The 17,293-nt window shown below is 57.8% G+C and overlaps 2 protein-coding genes across 3 annotated transcripts; both read left to right on the forward strand.

Moving 5' to 3' along the window:
* Positions 1–1,781: 1,781 nt before the first annotated feature.
* PHF13 (PHD finger protein 13) lies at positions 1,782–9,325 on the forward strand. Its single transcript, XM_038537816.1, has 4 exons — positions 1,782–1,933; positions 4,305–4,406; positions 5,652–6,186; positions 6,644–9,325. The coding sequence occupies exons 1-4, from the start codon at positions 1,895–1,897 to the stop codon at positions 6,868–6,870; spliced, it is 903 nt and encodes a 300-aa protein (XP_038393744.1). The 5' UTR covers positions 1,782–1,894; the 3' UTR covers positions 6,871–9,325.
* A 1,117-nt stretch (positions 9,326–10,442) lies between these two features.
* On the forward strand, positions 10,443–16,966 carry THAP3 (THAP domain containing 3). Of its 2 annotated transcripts, XM_038537819.1 has the most exons (5): positions 10,443–10,584; positions 12,502–12,694; positions 15,490–15,549; positions 15,896–15,994; positions 16,294–16,966. In XM_038537819.1, exons 1-5 carry the CDS (start codon positions 10,511–10,513, stop codon positions 16,537–16,539), a joined length of 672 nt encoding a protein of 223 aa, XP_038393747.1. In that variant the 5' UTR covers positions 10,443–10,510; the 3' UTR covers positions 16,540–16,966. The 2 variants fall into 2 exon arrangements, with proteins under 2 accessions (XP_038393747.1, XP_038393748.1); XM_038537820.1 differs by lacking the exon at positions 15,490–15,549.
* The last annotated feature ends 327 nt before the right edge of the window (positions 16,967–17,293 follow it).

Here is a 17,293-nt window from a genome sequence, read left to right on the forward strand (position 1 = left end):
GAACATAACAACAATAACAATAAACTACCATTTATGGAGAAAGGAACTAGGATAAAGTAGCTTCATAGTTTAGGAATTTTTAAAAAGATTTTATTTATTTATTCATTCATTCATGAAAGACACAGAGAGAGAGAGAGAGAGAGAAGCAGAGACACAGACAGAGGGAGAAGCAGGCTCCATGCAGGGAGCCCGATGTGGGACTTGATCCTGGGTCCCCAGGATCAGGCCCTGGGCCAAAGGCAGGGGCTAAACCTCTGAGCCACCCCAGGATCCCCCATAGTTTAGGAAATTTAAGTTTAGAAAAGTATATCTGAGATAAACCCAGACCCCTAACCACCCGATTCCTTCAGAATTATCTCCGTCTAAACAGCAAGTCAACCAAGGAGGTATTCACTGCCTCAGAAATCATCTCCTAGAGGTCCTTCCAATCATCTTTCTTGATTTGGTGGCTCCAAGAGTCAGTTTTCTGATTCGAATTTAAGATTTTACATCCGTCCTCTGTAACGCAGTTCCTTTGTCTTCGAAGCCACCCAACATGCTCTTGAACCGTCTAAAACATGTTTTTTCCTTTCCAGCGGTTATCAGAAATGTTCACAAACGTCAGGCCTCGTCTGGTAATTTCACCAGAGCGGATAATCTTCAACTAGGTGTTCAGTCAATCAACCTCCAGCCTGAAGTTGTCAAATACCCGCGGTCCGTAGGTAAACACCGCAAACTCAATCACCTATATATGTAAGACCAGGGTCAATACCAAGCCTCCCAACCACTTTCCCCCCTCTCCCTGCTGCTCTAAATCCCGTGAGGAATACATTCGGAAGGTAATTCAATGAAAGAAAACAGGGGCGGTCCCAACATCAGCCAGAGAGGAGGGGGGAAAAAGGCGAATTTAAGGCTAGTATCTTCCAAAACACTGATAACCCTGGCACAGAGTTTTTGGGACGCAGTTAACTCGACACCCCAACGTGGATCCCATAGAGATCCCACAGGACCAGGAGGTCCTCGGTCCCCAGTCCCAGGACCCCCGGGACTGGAGGACCGGCCAGAACAGCCGGCCGCGAAAACAAGTTCACCCTTCGGGGTCCGAGCCCAGGGGGCGGCCGCGACGTCAGCGCCGGTCGCCCCCGCCGCGAGGACCAAGGCCCCACAAAGGGGCACGGACCCCCAAGTCCAGACGGAGACGCCAAGCCTCCGCCGCCCTCCTCGCCCGAGGCCGTCGGCCCCGCCCCCACCCGCCGGGACTACCCCCGCCCCTCGCCCCCGCGGAGACCGCGGAGCTACCGCTCGCGCCGCCCCTCCCCCACCGCAGAGCCGGCGCGAGCCTCCGCACCTCCCCCGCTCCGGCAGCCTCAGGTCCCGGAGACACCGCCCCCACAAACCGGGCAGCCGCCGCGGAGCTCTATGGGGGCTGGAGTCCGCGAGGCGGCCTTTGTGCGCCTCGGAGGCGGAGCTGGGACTACTACTCCCACAATGCTCCGCGCCCGCCCCCGCGCCTTCGGCTTCCCGTCGCCCACAGACTACATTTCCCGACAGCGCTCGCGGCTCTCCCGCCCTCCCTCCCGAGACACGAGCCGAACTGGGCGTCAGGTCGGGGAGCGGGTCGGGTTCCCGCTCGCTGCCGCCGCCGCCCCCCGCAGCGACTCTCCCGCCTCTCCCACCGCGCCGGCCGCAGGAGCTGCATCGCCAACTCTGCTCGGCCGTGGAGCCGCCGGCCCCGGAGCACAGAGCCCGGGACGCAACGCGCCGAGCCCCTCATCACCTCCAGCCCGGGCGACCCCTCCCGGGTCCGCCTTCGCTCTGCGCGGCCGCCGGAGCCCCCGGCCCTGAGCGGCTCCGCGGCCCGGCGCCCGCATCCCCGGCCCCTGCACTCCTGTGGCCGCCGCCCCCCACCCTGAACATGGACTCCGACTCTTGCGCCGCCGCCTTCCACCCGGAGGTGAGTGAGGGCTGCGTCCCGACCGCCCCTGACCACCCCCACTCCCGTCCCGTGCTCCCCGCAGCCGGACCCCCGCCGGCCGAGCGCCGCCCTCCCCTCCCCCAGCCTTCCCTCGCCGCCCCCTTGGGCGCCCAACCCCGCCCCCCACTCGGGCCCGCGCCCGGTCCTCCCCGCCCGCCCTCGCCTCGGCGCCCCCACCGCGGTGGTCCCCGTCCTCCCTGCGCCCCGTCCCTCGGGCCGCCGCGCCCACCCCTCCCCGGCCTCGCGTAGCCCCGGGACCTGTCTGCGCCCCCGGCCCCTCCCCGCCGGCTTGGCTTACTCCTTCCCCGCCCCCGGGGACTCGGGCACCGCCGCCGCCTCCTCGCGTTCCCGCTTCCCCGCGGGTCCCCCGCCCCCCTCCCGGAGGGTCTCGCGGTCCCCCTCGGACGCGGACTCCGCTCCGCGCGCCCCCGCCGGCTCCCTTAATCCCCCGGGCCCGGTAGTCCGCGCCCCGCCCCCTGACTCCCGCGCGGCCCCCGCCCCCTCCGGCGCCGGGGGCCTAGTCCCGCCGGGTCCCCACCCCCGCAAACACCCGAGTGGAGCCCCCCACCCCCGGCGCGCTCTCCTCCCCCTGCGGGGCCCCCGCCCCCCGCCCCCCGGCCGCGGGCTCTCTCGCCCCGCCCCGGCTCCCCCTCCTTCCGGGGATCGGCCCTCGGTTCTCCGGGCGGCCCCTCCGGCGCGCCCGCCTCGGTCCCCTCTCTCTCCTCCCGAGGCCCCCGGGGCCCGGGTGCGGGTCCGGCAGCGAGCGGGTGGGGGAGGCGGCGCGGGGCGCGTTCGCCGGCCGCCTCGCCGCCTCGGGGGTTCGCGGGGCCCAGCGGCCCCGGACCCCGAATCCTGCCCGGCTTCCCGCGCCCCCTCCTCCGCGGGATGGGCCCCGCACCTTCCGGGGCCGAGTGTCGGCGGGGGGCGGCTTCCGCGGAGGGCGGGGAGGGGGCCGCACCGCCATCTGCTTTTCCTAAAGGCGGCGAGGCGAGCGGGCGGGCCGGGCGGGGGTGGCGCGGGTCCCTCCGCCCCCGGCCCCCGGGCGCCGCCGCCTTCCCCTCGGAGGCCAGGCCCCCGGCCCAGTCGTGCGTGTTCCCCGCCGAAATAAAAGTTCTCCCCGAGAGTTTGAGGCCCGAGGGCTGCGGCCCTCCCATCGCGGCCGGAGCGCGGCGGTCAGTGCTTCCCGGGATGGGGGCAGGGTCTCTCCGACGCAGGAAATGCCGGGGACCGCGCCGGGGTCGGAGCCCCGCCAGCCTGCGCCCCCCTCGGCGTCCGGGCGGCCGGGGGTGGGGGGCGGAGGTGGTCGGGTGGAACCAGCTGGAGAAAATGAGTGGAGCCCTTGGAAGGGAACCTGCGGGCAGCACGCCGGGGCCGGGCCGCTTTCTTGGCCCTCCGACCCGGGGTGGGGCGGGGAGGGGCGGGGAGGGGCCGGGAACCCACCCTCCAGTTTCCTGTCCCGTTGGTCCCAGCAGGGTAGTGGGTCCTTGGGCCCTGGCAGTGGCAGCGGAGCACGTCAGGATGGGGTTGGGTGGGTGGTAAAGTGCATTAAGCACACCTCAGTAAATACGCCAGTCGAATAAACCAAAATAGAGTAGAGTGGTTTTGCTTAGTAGCAAATAAGGTTCTTTCTCCCCGGGCTGTTCTTCCTCAAGGAGAAAAACCCTTCTTGTTGAGGGCATTTCTAGATTGAATGGAGACAGGACGCACAAGCCAAAAACCCTCTCGTGTTTCGTCTTCCAGGCGCAAGTAAACCCAACCCAACGATTCTGGTTCATTTTCTGAGTCAGAGAACGTTTGGGTGCTGGCCCCCTCAATGTGGGGTGCTGGCAGGGCAGGGAAAAGTGAGCAGTGCTAGGAGGAGGGGTCCACCCACAGCCTAGGCTGGGGAGGGGTCAGGCCTCAGTGAGCTTTCTAGGATAAGCAGCAGTTGACTTCTGAAGTCATTTAAAATACTTTGATTACAGCTGCAGCTGGAGTTTATTTTCAAAATGGAAAATCTGTAACAAAAAAGTAGTTATTAGAGCTCCTGATAGGCCTGCAGACAGCGATAGATAATGTCGGAAAATGCGGCCGGAACACCAGAAAGCAGACTCTTGTACATGTTTTTATCTCCTGCCCAGTTTCCCAGTGTGCTTGGCATAACATCACAATACCCCCCTTTCAGCCTTCTGAGTACAGTGTTATTTCTTGACCCAAACCTACCTTATCTTGTTTCTAGAGTGTTTGTAAATCTAGCAGTGTATTTTCTAGTGGTTGACAATAAAAGCTCCAGCTGGCTTAGTTTTGTTTCTGCGACTCCACCTACAAGTGCCTACTCTGAAATACACCCCATTTTCTCGCCTGCTCACAGGAGTGCTCCCCCAGTTACAAGAGGCGCAGGACTGTGGAGGATTTCAACAAATTCTGCACCTTTGTTTTGGCCTATGCTGGCTACATTCCTTATCCAAAGGAGGTAACCTTCAGTGTTTCTGCTCCCTTCCTGCTGGCAGGGAAACCAGTGGTGGGTTGGGGGTCTGGAAGGGGCTGTTTGGGAGGACTCCAGAGAGCTATCGGGTAGAAATCTTTCTTAAAAACTTAGCCCAGCCTGGGAGGTGGTTCCTAAAAGTCTGCTGGACAATGCAGGCTTGTCTGTAAATTATTTAATAAACTTGGAGTGTTGATTTGCAAATAGCATGTCTGATGTCCGTCTGCTCTGAGTCTCCAGTGCTTACTGGGCGGCTGCAGTGGCCGGCCAGTGTTCTTCGCCCTCAGAACAGGAGAGAGGTGCTGTTACTTCTCCCCATTTTAGAGATTAGGACACTGGGGCACAGGCCTGGGATTCAACTGGATAGTTAGGCCTGGTCCACACTGTCTTTCCTGCTGAGCAGTTTCCCTGATGCACATCATGTTGCAGAATCTTCAGGGAACTTTGGCCCAAATCCCGTGTATTGTAAGGATATTTCTTTTTCCTTGTTAAGTAGTGGGCAGGTCTGAAGACCACTTTGTCATGGTGCTCAAACTCGTATTGTACAGGGCTAAAAAGAAAGGAATATGGTATTTCTAAGAGACCAAACCCCAGTATTGCTTTATCATTTCTTTTGCTGTGTACGTAGGTAAATGTGTCCTTTGTGCCCAGCAGAATGTTGCCACTATTAGCAAATAAATGCTTGAATGGTCTGAGGAACTGTAGGGATTAGCTCACTGCTTTGGGGCAGTAATTACCTAGTTTGATTTTGCAATATTTGGGGGTATCTCCATTTTTTAAAAAAAAAGAGTATCAGGAAATCCTCAAAACTATTTTAAATTCATTTAATTAAACAAAAAATAACGCCCCTTGGGAGGGCAAACGGAAAGGAGAGATTCTACAATCCAAGAAAGATAAGTGGGTATGAAAAGATATCCTTGGCACCCTTCTAGATATTTACTAGGCATCGAATAAGTTTCCTGGCTCTGGAACAGGGGCTAAAGGTTCAGCAAGGGAAGGTCTTCCTCCTGGTGGGTTAACATTCTGTCTGGAAGGTCACAGTAAAGTACTCATGACACCATTCCTAAAGAGTCCTGCTTATGAGAGCCAAGAAGGCCTGTTTCTGATAGCCCTCGTCTGTAGGCCTGACCTGGCTGGGGGTGCCTGGGGAGGCTCTGTTTGGGGCTAGCTCTTATTGCTGGGAACCAGTCAAAACACTTGGGCCCCCTGCTACCTCTGCTTCTGTCTTTTCAGGAACTCCCTTTGAGGAGCAGCCCCAGCCCTGCCAATAGCACGGCTGGCACCATTGACAGCGATGGCTGGGATGCTGGGTTCACTGATATCGCTTCCACCGTGCCCCTGCCAGTCTCTGACCGCTGCTTTGGCCACCTGCAGCCCACCCTTCTGCAGCGAGCCAAGCCCAGTAACTTTTTGCTGGACAGAAAGAAGACGGACAAGCTGAAGAAGAAGAAGAAGAGGAAGCGGAGGGACAGTGACGCGCCAGGGAAGGAGGGGTACATGGGGAGCCTGTTGAAGCTGGAAGCCGCTGATCCCTACGTAGAGACCCCCACAAGTCCCGCTCTGCAGGATATCCCCCAGGCTCCCGGCGACTCCTGCTCAGGCTGGGACTCTGATACGCCTTCCAGTGGATCATGTGTCACCGTGTCACCTGATCAGGTCAAAGAAATAAAAACTGAAGGCAAACGGACTATTGTCCGGCAGGGAAAGCAGGTGGTGTTCCGGGACGAGGACAGCACTGGCAATGATGAGGACATAATGGTAGACTCGGGTGAGTGGCCCTTGAAGGACTGCCATGGTGGTGGTGGCTGGTGGTCCAAAGAGCGGTCCCTTCCTTGGAGTGTGACAGCAGAGTGTGCCCCGCCATCTCTAGGAAGGAAGGTGGACATCAAGACATTTAGGAAGGGGGTGGTGGCAGCTAGAAACAGCTGAGATTCCAGGACAGGCCTCAAAACATGAAAATAAATGTAGCTCCTAAAGTAAACCTCTCAAAAAAAAAAAAAAAAAAAAGTAAACCTCTCACGGTTAATTCCTGGTGCCATACACTTCGATTACTCCACTCTGAGAGGGGAGGGCTGCCCTGACCTTCAGTGAAAGTTGACACCTGATCAAGCTTCCCTGTGGCTCAGCTGCTCTGCATCCCCCTTACCCTTGGGCTGGTGGGGGAGGGAACCGCAGGGGAGGGAGTGCAGGAAGTGCTTTCTCCTCACCTGTTTCTCTCTGTGCAGATGATGACTCCTGGGACCTCGTCACCTGCTTCTGCATGAAGCCGTTTGCTGGCCGCCCTATGATAGAGTGCAACGAGTGCCATACCTGGATTCACCTGTCCTGTGCGAAAATACGGAAATCCAATGTTCCTGAAGTGTTTGTCTGCCAAAAGTGCCGGGACTCCAAGTTTGACATCCGCCGCTCCAACCGGTCCCGGATGGGCTCACGGAAACTGTTTCTGGACTGACTGTTGGTGAGCGAGGAGAGCATGGGTGAGGAATCAGAAAGGATGAGGAGCCTCTCAGCCCCTCCCTTAGTTGAGCACAGGACTCTCAGCTCTGGTGCGGGCAGACCCCTGCCATTCAGGTGCCTAAGCAAAAGGACAGGCTGTCCAAGGTATAACCTGTATATAGCCAGTGACTGAATAAAATCCTCGTTGGCCAAAGCTGCTGCTAGAGCTGTGTTCTCTGCAGTGGAGGTGGACTAGCCACCCGAGTACAGTGGGTTCGGTTCAGCTAAAAATGAGGGTACATGGTAGTTGTGAATTCTTTGCTATCATTGTTAACAAACTCCCGCTGGTTGGAACCCGTGCTAGCTGTTTTCCTGCTTCCGCTGTCTTGGGAGAGGAGATGTTCAGTTTCCCAGGCCTGTTAACGAACAGCCATACGTGTAAGCTTTTTCTCAAGTGTAAGTCTTTGACCATAAGTGTCTGTACAGCAACCATCGAGCTGCCCCTACCTTCGTGGCCTGCCTTCTCCCTGCCTTGGCTGGTGCCTGTGGGTCCCCTCGGGCTGCAGGCGAGAGTCCTCTGGTCTCACTTAGAGGAACACTGGGGCGGCGGTGGCCATTGATCCCTCGGTTTCTTTCTGTTTGTTAAAAGGGACAGTGTGCAGCCACTTCCCGGTGGAAAGGGGTTTGGTTGGGGGGTCGAGGTGGCCCATGTTCATAACTCAGTTTCCTGTTTTGCACGATGTAAAAAACAAAAAACAAAAAAAAAAAAACCTGTCTTTTTGCACGATATAGCCAAAAGTATTGGCAGATTTCTGCTGGGGTGCCCATTCCAGTTGGTGTGTGAGGTCCTCGGGGTGCCCAGGCGAGCTGTTTTCAAGTGAGAGGGCACTTAGGTTCACCTGTCCTCCTCTCTTTCCCTCACTGTATTCCAGGAGCGACGTAAAATTTAGGCAGTCACTGGGGAACGGCGTTCCTCTACATAAGGAAGTAGAGAAGACTTGAAGGCCTCTCCTGTGGTGGTATGCCTTCTTAGAGGCTGGCCTGCTGGTTTCACGGGGCAAGGGTAGGATATGAAGCCCCCTCCCCCTTTTTTTGGTCTGAAATTGGTGAGTGAGCTATAGGGTAACATTGGGCTCCAGGAATACGCACTGAACTGTGCAGACCTCCTTAGATCTGAACTAGGACCCTGGACTGGGAGCCCCCTGAGCAGGCCAGCCCTGGAGAACCCCAGCACTTTGTGTTTGTAGTTCCTGCAGGGCACTGTCTGAGGGCCTGGTACCCTGGACTTCAGGTGGCTTGGGCCTGGAGGGAGAGGAAGGCTCCCACCTTTTCTGAGGCTGACAGTGCTCTTTAAACAGTTCAAATACTCTCTCAAAAGTGTGGTGTTTTTTTTTTTTTTTTTTTTTTTGGTAAGTGGACGGGTGTGTCTTCATACACGTTTCTTGTGAAGCATGAAAAGGGAAGAAGGCCCAAGATGGCCATATTTATTTACAGCAGGGTGGACTCCTGTCTCTCTGCGGGGGGCCTTGATGTGGCATCCTCTTGCAGGGCCACCAGGGGGGCTCTGTTCATATTCTCTCCCTTAGGCACAAAGGGGTTTTGAACTCTTAATTGGCCGATCAGAGCCCATTTTCTGTGCTAGTGTCTTTCATGCTTCACCAGCCAACTGCTTTTTGTTTTGTTTTGCTTTTAATTCTGTTGCTTATATTAACACAGAAATAGAGATATATTCTGAAACCCAGTTTATCGTGAAGATCCCCAAGGGAGAAGTTCTGCTGTAGAGAAAAATAGTAAGAAGCGGGCTTAGAAACCACCTTCTCCCCAGACAACTGTCTGGCTCGGATGAGGGCAAACGTCCAGGAAAAGTTGGAGAGGAATTTGCCAAAGATCTGCCCCATGACATTGCCTGTCCAGTGTCTTCACCATGAGAATAGCCAAAGTTCCAAAGTGTTTTTCTTTTAAAAAACAAAAACAAAAAACCTCCACTAAGTTTTAAAAGTGCATTTAAGAATACATGTGATTTTAGAGTGGAACTGCCAGCCCTGGCGATTGCTGTATTGCTTTTAGAAAGTTCTATGCCTGGTGACACCTCTGGAAGGTACTTGATAATCATTTCGATCTGTTTCCTTCATTTCCTTTTTGTTCTTTTAACAGATCTATCTATCCCTGTGGGTGGTGTCTAGGAATTCAAGACACCTTGGTTTTTGTGTTCACTTGAGCTGGGCAGCTGCAATCAGCTTTATGCAAATTAGGCATGGCCCATCTAGGGGCTCCTGGTTGGTGGCTAATAAAGTGAGGAGAGGGAAAGATGTCACCCCAAAAGTAAGCACCTCTCATTGGCATTGGCCAGGCCAGACACTTAACATCGTTTACATGGTTCTGTGTAATTATAAAGTTTATGTGTATAAAGCGAAGCTGTTTCTGTGAAACTGTATATTTTGTAAATAAATATATTGCTACTTTGAGGTTCATGCCTAGCTTCAGGTGTTTGTTTTCTGTGGGGGTGGACAATGGTTTTTCTCCTCCCTTCATCACCCCCAAACCGGGATGACAGAGACCTGGGGAGATAAAGTGCCCACAACTCTTCATTTACTTTTCTAGTAAATTCTCCAGGATCAAACCACAGTATGAATAGACATGAATCGCTTTCACAGTTTCATCATGCTGTGGATTGGCTTAAATCCCAGTGAGTAGTTACCTGCTTTGTTAAAAGCTGCAGTCTCATTCTCCCTCTGCCTATGTCTCTGCCTCTCTCTTTCTCTCTCTGTGACTATCATGAATAAATAAAAATTAAAAAAAAAAAAAAAAAAAAGCTGCAGTCTCCTCCGAGGTTCTGCAAGCAGGTTTGCAGTCTCCCAGAGGTGCTCATTCTGTCCCTTTACACTTGGGGGTCCCCACTGCCCCTGCCTTTTCTTTGAGCTGTGTCTGCCCACCTCTAATCTGGGACCAACTAGTGGTCACCTAGTACCTCCTTTCTGAGCAGCCAAAACCTAGTATCAACACCTCTTAAAACCTCGGAGATCCTGGCCAGGTTGGGCTGTGAGCCGTCTGTGGTATCCAGGTGTTCAAGGCTGTTGGTGGGTGTGTCTTGGCTCCTCAAAGCAAGGAGGTGAGGGCCCCGGGCTTCGCGAACGGGTGGAGCTTGCGCCGGAGGCGCTGTTAGGGGCGTCGGGCCTGGGTGGGGCCCGGGAGCACCTCTAGTCGTGATACTCCGGAGTCCACCTGACTTGCGGGTCCGCAGGGAGCGCCCAGGGAGTTGACCCCGGAGCAGAGCGGAGGCAGCCCCGCCTTCCGCCCCTCCCCGCCCCGCCCCGCCCGCAGGCCCCGGCCTGGCCCCGCTGGCCCCGCCCCCCGTGGCCCCGCTCGGGTCTTCAGGCCTCCAGTGCCGGGCAGGCCCCAGCCGGCCTGCTGGCCCCGCCTCGCTCGCCGGACCCCGCCCCCCGTGGCCCCGCTCCAGTCCGCAGGCCTGGCTGTGCCCTGTGAGGCTCCGCCCCGCCCGCTAGCCCTGTCTCGGGTAGCCCCGCTCGGGTCCGCAGGCCCCGCCCCGCTCGCCGGCCCCGCCCCGCTCGCTGGCCCCTCCCCCCGCAGCTCCCGCTCGGGTCCGCCGGCCCGCCGCCGCCATCTTTGTTAGGGGCAGCTGGGCCTGGCGTCCGGAGATGCCGAAGTCGTGCGCGGCCCGGCAGTGCTGCAACCGCTACAGCAGCCGCAGGAAGCAGCTCACCTTCCACCGGTGAGGGGCAGGGGCGCCGTGGGGCGCGGGGGCCCGGCTGCCGACCCGCCTGGCGCCCCTGGGAGCCCGAGGCCTGGCGCGCCGGGCGGGGACGGCCAAGGGCGTGCAGCCGGGTCCTCCGCGGAGGGGCCGGCGGCCCGGGGACAGGGGGATGCCCCGCGGCCTGGGCTCGTGGGGAGACGATCGGAGAGGCCGAGCAACCTGCCCAAGGCGCACAGCCTTACCCCCACGTCGGCTGGGGCGGTCGCTTGCGGAGGAGGCCGGGGTGGGTCGCCGGGTCCGCAGTCCTGGGGTGTCAGTCCCTCCCCGAGACCCGATCTTGTTCTCAGATGCAGCCTGGAACGCGGCTGGTGCTCCGTGCGTGCGGGCTGAATGCGTCTCCGAATGAATGAGTGGTGGTGACGCGGGGGGTTCGCCCCGGCCAGGCCTCGGGTCAGGAAGCTGGGGAGCGGAGCCCTGAGAACGTTCCAGGGTGTTGGGGAGCGCGGCCGGCCCTGCAGCCCTGCAGCCCTGCAGCCCTGCAGCCCTGCAGCCCGGGCGGGAGGCTTGGAGCCTGTCCTCGCGCTCCCGGCGCTCGCAGCGTGTCGGCCCTGGGCCCCTGTCCCGGGTCCCGGCCCGGCCCCTGCCCGGGAGAACGCAGCTTCCAGCCACCGCCGCCTAGAGCGCGACCCCCAAGGCCAGCTGCACTGTCTCCACCGCCCCTCCCATCACCATTTTCCTTCTCCCAAGTGAAGGTTTTTATTGAAGTAGACCTACAGAAAAGCACACAAATGATAATTCCATGGCCCAGGCCATTCCGCAAAGTGAACACCTGTGTGACTGTGAACCAGAACATCAGCCCCTGGGGAATCCCCTCCCCCACCCCCGGACATCCCCCAGAGTGGCCCGCATCCTGCCTTCTGTCCGAGCCCGGTGCTCTGGCTTGGGTTGAACTTGACACACCAAGTCCTATGCTGTGCTTTCTTGTGTCTTTTGCTCATGTTTATGAAGTCACCTGTACTTGGAGTGGCTGCCCTGCCTTCCTCCCCATCTCTTGAGGTCCTCTGCTGAATGAATATGCCAGAATTGACTTGTTCTAGAAGGAAAGGGCATTTGGGTGTTCCCGTATTTTGGCCATGACAGGCCCATGACTCCTGCTCAGCCCTCTCAGCCAAACCCACCTCTGGCTGTGCCCCCAACATGCTGGGTGCATCCCAGTGCCTTTATTCTTGCTCTTCCTTCTGATAAGACAACAACGTTGGCTGGCTCTCCTGCTTCTTGCAGCCTCTGCTCAGATGTCACCTCCCAAGAGGCCTTCATGACCACTGCCTCCCTTTATTCATTTGTTTTTAAAAGATCATTTATGTATTTATTCATGAGAGACACAGAAGAGAGGCAGAGACACAGGCAGAGGGAGAAGCAGGCTCCCCATGAGGAGTCCGATGTGGGACTCCATCCCAGGACCCCGGGATCATGACCTGAGCCAAAGGCAGATGCTCAAGCACTGAGTCACCGAGATGCCCCCTACTCTTTATTCCTACACAGTTCTGTATCTGTTGGGTCTGCTGTCTGTTTTCCTGTTCTAGAATGTAGGCTCTCCGAGGGTGGGGCTGTTTGTTCCTTCCCACATCCCAGTGCCTGGGACAGGGCCATCCCTGGGGGAATGGACACTGGCTCAGCCTTTGAGTACTCAAAGACTAATGGACCAAAGCCTTTGGAAGGCTTTCTGGCCACGTTCATGGCCTCACATTGCACACTAAGGATACTGTAAACTGGCATGACAGAAGCTTCCAGAAATAGGATGTAGTTTAACAGAGTTACTCAATTTTCGAAGCTGTCTGGTAAAATACCATGTGGTATTTTCAGAATTGCAGCGAACCCCACGGTGTTGACTTGAGCTTCGCAGATTCCTCTATGTCTCCCTCCTTTGCTTCCCAGGTTCCCATTCAGCCGCCCGGAGCTGCTGAAGGAATGGGTGCTGAACATCGGCCGGGCCAACTTCAAGCCCAAGCAGCACACGGTCATCTGCTCAGAGCACTTCCGGCCCGAGTGCTTCAGCGCCTTTGGAAACCGCAAAAACCTGAAGCAGAATGCTGTGCCCACCGTGTTTGCCTTTCAGGACGCCACGCAGGTGAACACACCACTGTCGTTACATCTCCACTCAGGCCTCCAGGGCGCCCGTGCAGGTGTTTGCAGGGGCAGTGGGGGCGGAGGCTGACGAGTGCAGGGAGGGCAGCGCTGTCAGGCCCCTGGGGTCCAGAGCCCGGTGGTCCTGCTGGCTGTGACCTTTGCTTTAGGTAACTTATAATTTAAAGCCCCTTTATTTATTTTTTTAAAATATTTTTTATTTATTTATGAGTGAGAGACAGAGAGGCAGAGACACAGGCAGAGGGAGAAGCAGGCTCCATGCAGGGAGCCTGACGCAGGACTCGATCCCGGATTCCCAGGATCAGGCCCTGGGTTGAAGGCGGCGCTAAACCGCTAAGCCATCCGGGCTGCCCTAAAGCCCCTTTAAAAATGTATCAGGCGGGTAGCCCGGGTGGCTCAGCGGTTTAGCACCGCCTTCAGCCCAGGGCGTGATCCTGGAGGCCCGGGATTGAGTCCCACATCAGGCTCCTTGCGTGGAGCCTGCTTCTCCCCTTCTCCCTCTGCCTGTGTTTCTGCCTCTCTCTCTCATAAATAAATAAAATCTTAAAAAAAAAAAATGTATCAGGCATGGGGCGCCTGGGTGGCTCAGTCTGTTAAGCATCGGCTCTTGGTTTTGGCTCAGGTCATGACCTCAGTGTTGTGGAATCAAGCCCAAAGTGGGGCTCTGTTGAGTGTTCTTTTTCTCCCTCTCTCCCTCCCTCCCTCCCTCCCCCTTTATTTCCCTCCCTCTGTGCGCGCCCCCCCCCCCCCCCATCACACTTTACAACCAAAAGCTGCTGAGGATTGTATTTATTTATTTGACATGGTGGGAGGGTGGAGTGTGCACAAGCAGGGAAAGTGGCAGGCAGAGGGAGAGAGAGAAGCGGGTTCCCCGCTGAGCAGGGAGCCCGATGTGGGGCTCCATCCTAGGACCCTGGGATCATGACCTGAGCTGAAGGTGATGCTTCACTGTCCGAGCCACCCAGGTGTCCCTGCGCATTTCATTTTTGCTGGCGTCACGTGGGCACGAGGCCACACAGTGAAGATCTGGCAACTGTGTTGAACTCAGACCCTTTCCTTCCGAGTGGACAGCCGGGGCCAGGCAGGGGTCAGTAAGCTGCAGGCTGTACTGCTGCCTCCCAGCATGTGCCACCCCGTGCTCCCAGGAGCTCTGGCCTGGGCAGAGATGGCTGGTACAGTTGGAGGGAGTCTGGGGACAGCATGGAGGGCACTTGGACATGGAAGGGACCTCTGGCTGGTTGGAGGGTTACAGGGCCCCAGAGGGTGGCAGGCATGAGTGGACTGTGGTTTTTCGGGTGAGGTGAGTGGGGATGTCGCTTTGGAAGGCTCCCTCTGGCTAGAGCCATTGGTGTCACAGATAAGTGCAGTCCTGGTGGCCTGAGCTGAAGCATGCGTGGATGTCAGAGCAGAGGGCCTTTTCAGATCTCGTGGGCTGAGACTGAGGTGGTCTGGGTGGGCTTGCTGAGCCCCCAGAGGGTGTGGTTCCTAGATCCTCTGAATTTGGCTCTGTGCCTGTGGAGTTAGATTTCCCAACAGGACATTGAGGGGGCCAACTCTGTGGGGTGGGATGTGCAGGTTTGGCTCAGGAGAGAGCTCATGCACGGTTGGGTGCAGAGGACTCAAGGGGAATGATACTGAATTTCATAAATCCCAAAGGTGTACTGAGTCCCAGGTGGTGGGCTTCACAGCGGGCACCTCTTTGAACCTGGAAGGCAAAGCAGTGGTGGAGCAAACCAGGGCCAACTGGTACCTGTGCTTGATTGTCCTGGGAGAGAGAGGGAAGAGAATTAAGGGTGTGGGGACTTGTGCATTGGGGCGCCTGCCCTCCATCTGAGCTTTGCACACACCTGCAGGCTTGTAGCCTCACTTTCTCCAAGTCCACGGTCACGTCGTCTGGAGGAGGTCGCCACCCCTCTCCCCCCACCTGCCTTCCCTTCGTGCTGGTTCTTTCCGGCTCCTTTGCGTTCCTTTGCATTTGCTCTGATTCAGCTTCTCTCTTTGGTTCGCTCCCTGAGGGCAGGGGTTTGTTTCATGGCTTATTCCCAACACCTAGAAGGTTTTGTTGTTATTTCAATATGGAAGACCCTTTTTTATTTGATATATATTGCCCACTTTTATTTTGTTGCCGTAAGAACACTTACCGTGAGACCTGCCCTCCCGGCAGAAGTCTGAGTGTCCCGCACAATGCTGGAGACCACAGGCGCGGTGTGCAGCCCGGCTAGACGTCGCCTTCCTGCTGGTCTGAACCCCGTGCCCGGGTTAACTACCTCCTCTGTCCGTGCCTGTGGCTAAAGGACTTTGATTGGTTCTCACACCTTTGTGGTGAGATTTGAAGGGAGCTCACAGTTTAACAACGTGGGGCGGCATCTGCAAGCCTGCCCCTGGGTGCTGTCAGTACCCCGGGGCCCTGGGGCTGGTGGCAGCTCTGGGGATGCCCAGGAACCCGAGTCGATGTTCTCTCCTATGTGGCTGCCAGTCTTTGAGCCAAATTTGAGTCACCTATGTGCCCAGAATGTCAGGCTGTGGGGTAACACATATGAATGAGGTCCCTGGCTTCAGGGGGCCTACGATCTGGGGACAGCTTTTGGGAGAGCGGGCCAGTGGTTGGTGACCAGAGCTGGGCTGGGCTCAGCACCATCTGCCTTGACATGGGCTGAGCGGGGGAGTCAGACATGCATGTGGCCGGGCACCTGGTGGGGGATCTCGGGGTGATCCCTCGAGCCCTGGGGAGCTGAGCCCCAGGGCCCATCTGTGTACAGTGCTCTGTGCCCCCTGCAGCTGGCGAGGGAGAACGCAGACCCGGCCGGCGGGGACACAAACGTGGACTCTCACAAGGAGGTGAGTGCCAGTGCAGCCCCGCCAGGACTGAGGCTTGGTGGGGACAGAGCCGCAGCGCCCGCCCCACCCCGCCCGGTCTGCGGGGCTTTGTTGTGCCCACCTCATAAACCAGGTTTGGGATCCTGTGTCTCCCTAGAGAAGGGAAAGCAGAGCCTCCCGTGCCTGCTTCCCAGTAACACCAGCCAGTCCCAGTTGGCAGGCGGTGCGGCTGGTGCCCGATTCCCCAGGGTCTGACCCCCAGCCTGTGAGGAGGAGGCTGGCTGTGGGGCAACCCTGGCCCTGGCCATCCTGGGACAGCACAAAGGGCTTCCGGGGGCTTTACCCACTTCTGCCCTGCCGTCCCCAGGTGGCCTCCGAGGTGGTGCCTGCAGAGTGTGGCTGGGGGAGGAAGCTGGAGGCTGCCCTGGAAGTGCTGCCCCCGATGGCCAGCGGCCCTGCAGAGCAGGTAAGGGTGGAGCGGTAAGGTGCTGAGCCGGGCCCTAGGGGGTGTGCGGGCTGGTGGCCTCTGCAGGCCGATTCGCTTCACACCGCCCGAAGCGAACTGGTGCCCAGGCCGAAGTGCCATGGCTCGTGGCCCTGAGTTCAGAGCTCCCCAGTAACAGGACGGCCACAGTTTGGGCAGATGAAGCTCTCAGGAGTCCTGTGGGAAGGGAGGCCTCCCTGGCCCCCACCTGTCGCCCACCTGTCACCTGGGTTCCACTTTGCCTTCACGTGCCTCTGTCCTTGGGTCGCCTCTGTCATCAGGTCGTGCCGCGGAGACTGCAGGGAACTCAGGCCCCTGCCCAGCAGGCCAGCCCCAGCCCTGCACAGACCTCCGACCACAGCTACGCCCTTTTGGACTTAGATGCCCTAAAAAAGAAACTCTTCCTGACTCTGAAGGAAAATGAAAAGCTCCGGAAGCGCTTGAAGGCCCAGAGGCTGGTGATTCGGAGGATGTCCAGCCGCCTCCGCGCACACAGGGCTGGGCCTCCGCCAGAGCCACAGAGCTGAGCCCCTGGCAGGTGGGGGCCGTGGACCCCGAGCCTTGCCGCTGATGTCAAGTGACAGGAATGCCATGCCGGGTGGGCCACGCGGAAGGAGCCCAGGCCACCTCAGGGGAAGAGTAGTTGCAGCAGCCCAGGACAGGGTGGACCTCGAGCAAGGGGACCGAGCCTGCTGTCCTTTCAACGAAAGCTGGGTGGTGGGGTGTGTGTGTCTTGAGAACCGCAGGATGAAGCGGGCCTGGAGGCCATGTGGCACACACTCCCCCAGTGGGGAGAAGTGCATCCCCTTGAGGGGCGGCTGGGCCCGGGGCAGGACACGAGACGGGGCAGTGTGGCCCCCATCGCCTGGGCGCTGGCTCTGAGTGGCTGAGACTGGCCTCTGTTCCTGGCCTGGTGTGACAGAGCAACAGAATAAAGTGTCTTTTTATGCTGCAGGGTCTCCTTTATTTAAAAACTAGTACACGTGTCTCCCGTTTCTCAAGAGTTTGTTTTTACAACAGACCTGCATTAGTACCTGTTTTTGCTAACCTAAAGAAATTTGAGGATTTTCATTTTTATGGCAAAAGGCACAGGCAAAAAAAGCAACGAGTGTGTGTTTTGCAGTGGCTGAGAGGGAACCAGGGCACTGCCCGTCCCTCCCCGGGAACTAGACTCAGCCTCGAGCCCCTGAGCCCCCAGAGCGCTGGGCCGTCTGAGAGTCTCTGGTTCCACTCCGTTTCATGCAGCCATTAGTAAGATGTGTCCTAAGGTATCCAAAAAAA

This window comes from Canis lupus, chromosome 5 (assembly GCF_011100685.1).
Source record: "Canis lupus familiaris isolate Mischka breed German Shepherd chromosome 5, alternate assembly UU_Cfam_GSD_1.0, whole genome shotgun sequence".
In the NCBI taxonomy this organism is placed as follows: Eukaryota; Metazoa; Chordata; class Mammalia; order Carnivora; family Canidae; genus Canis; species Canis lupus.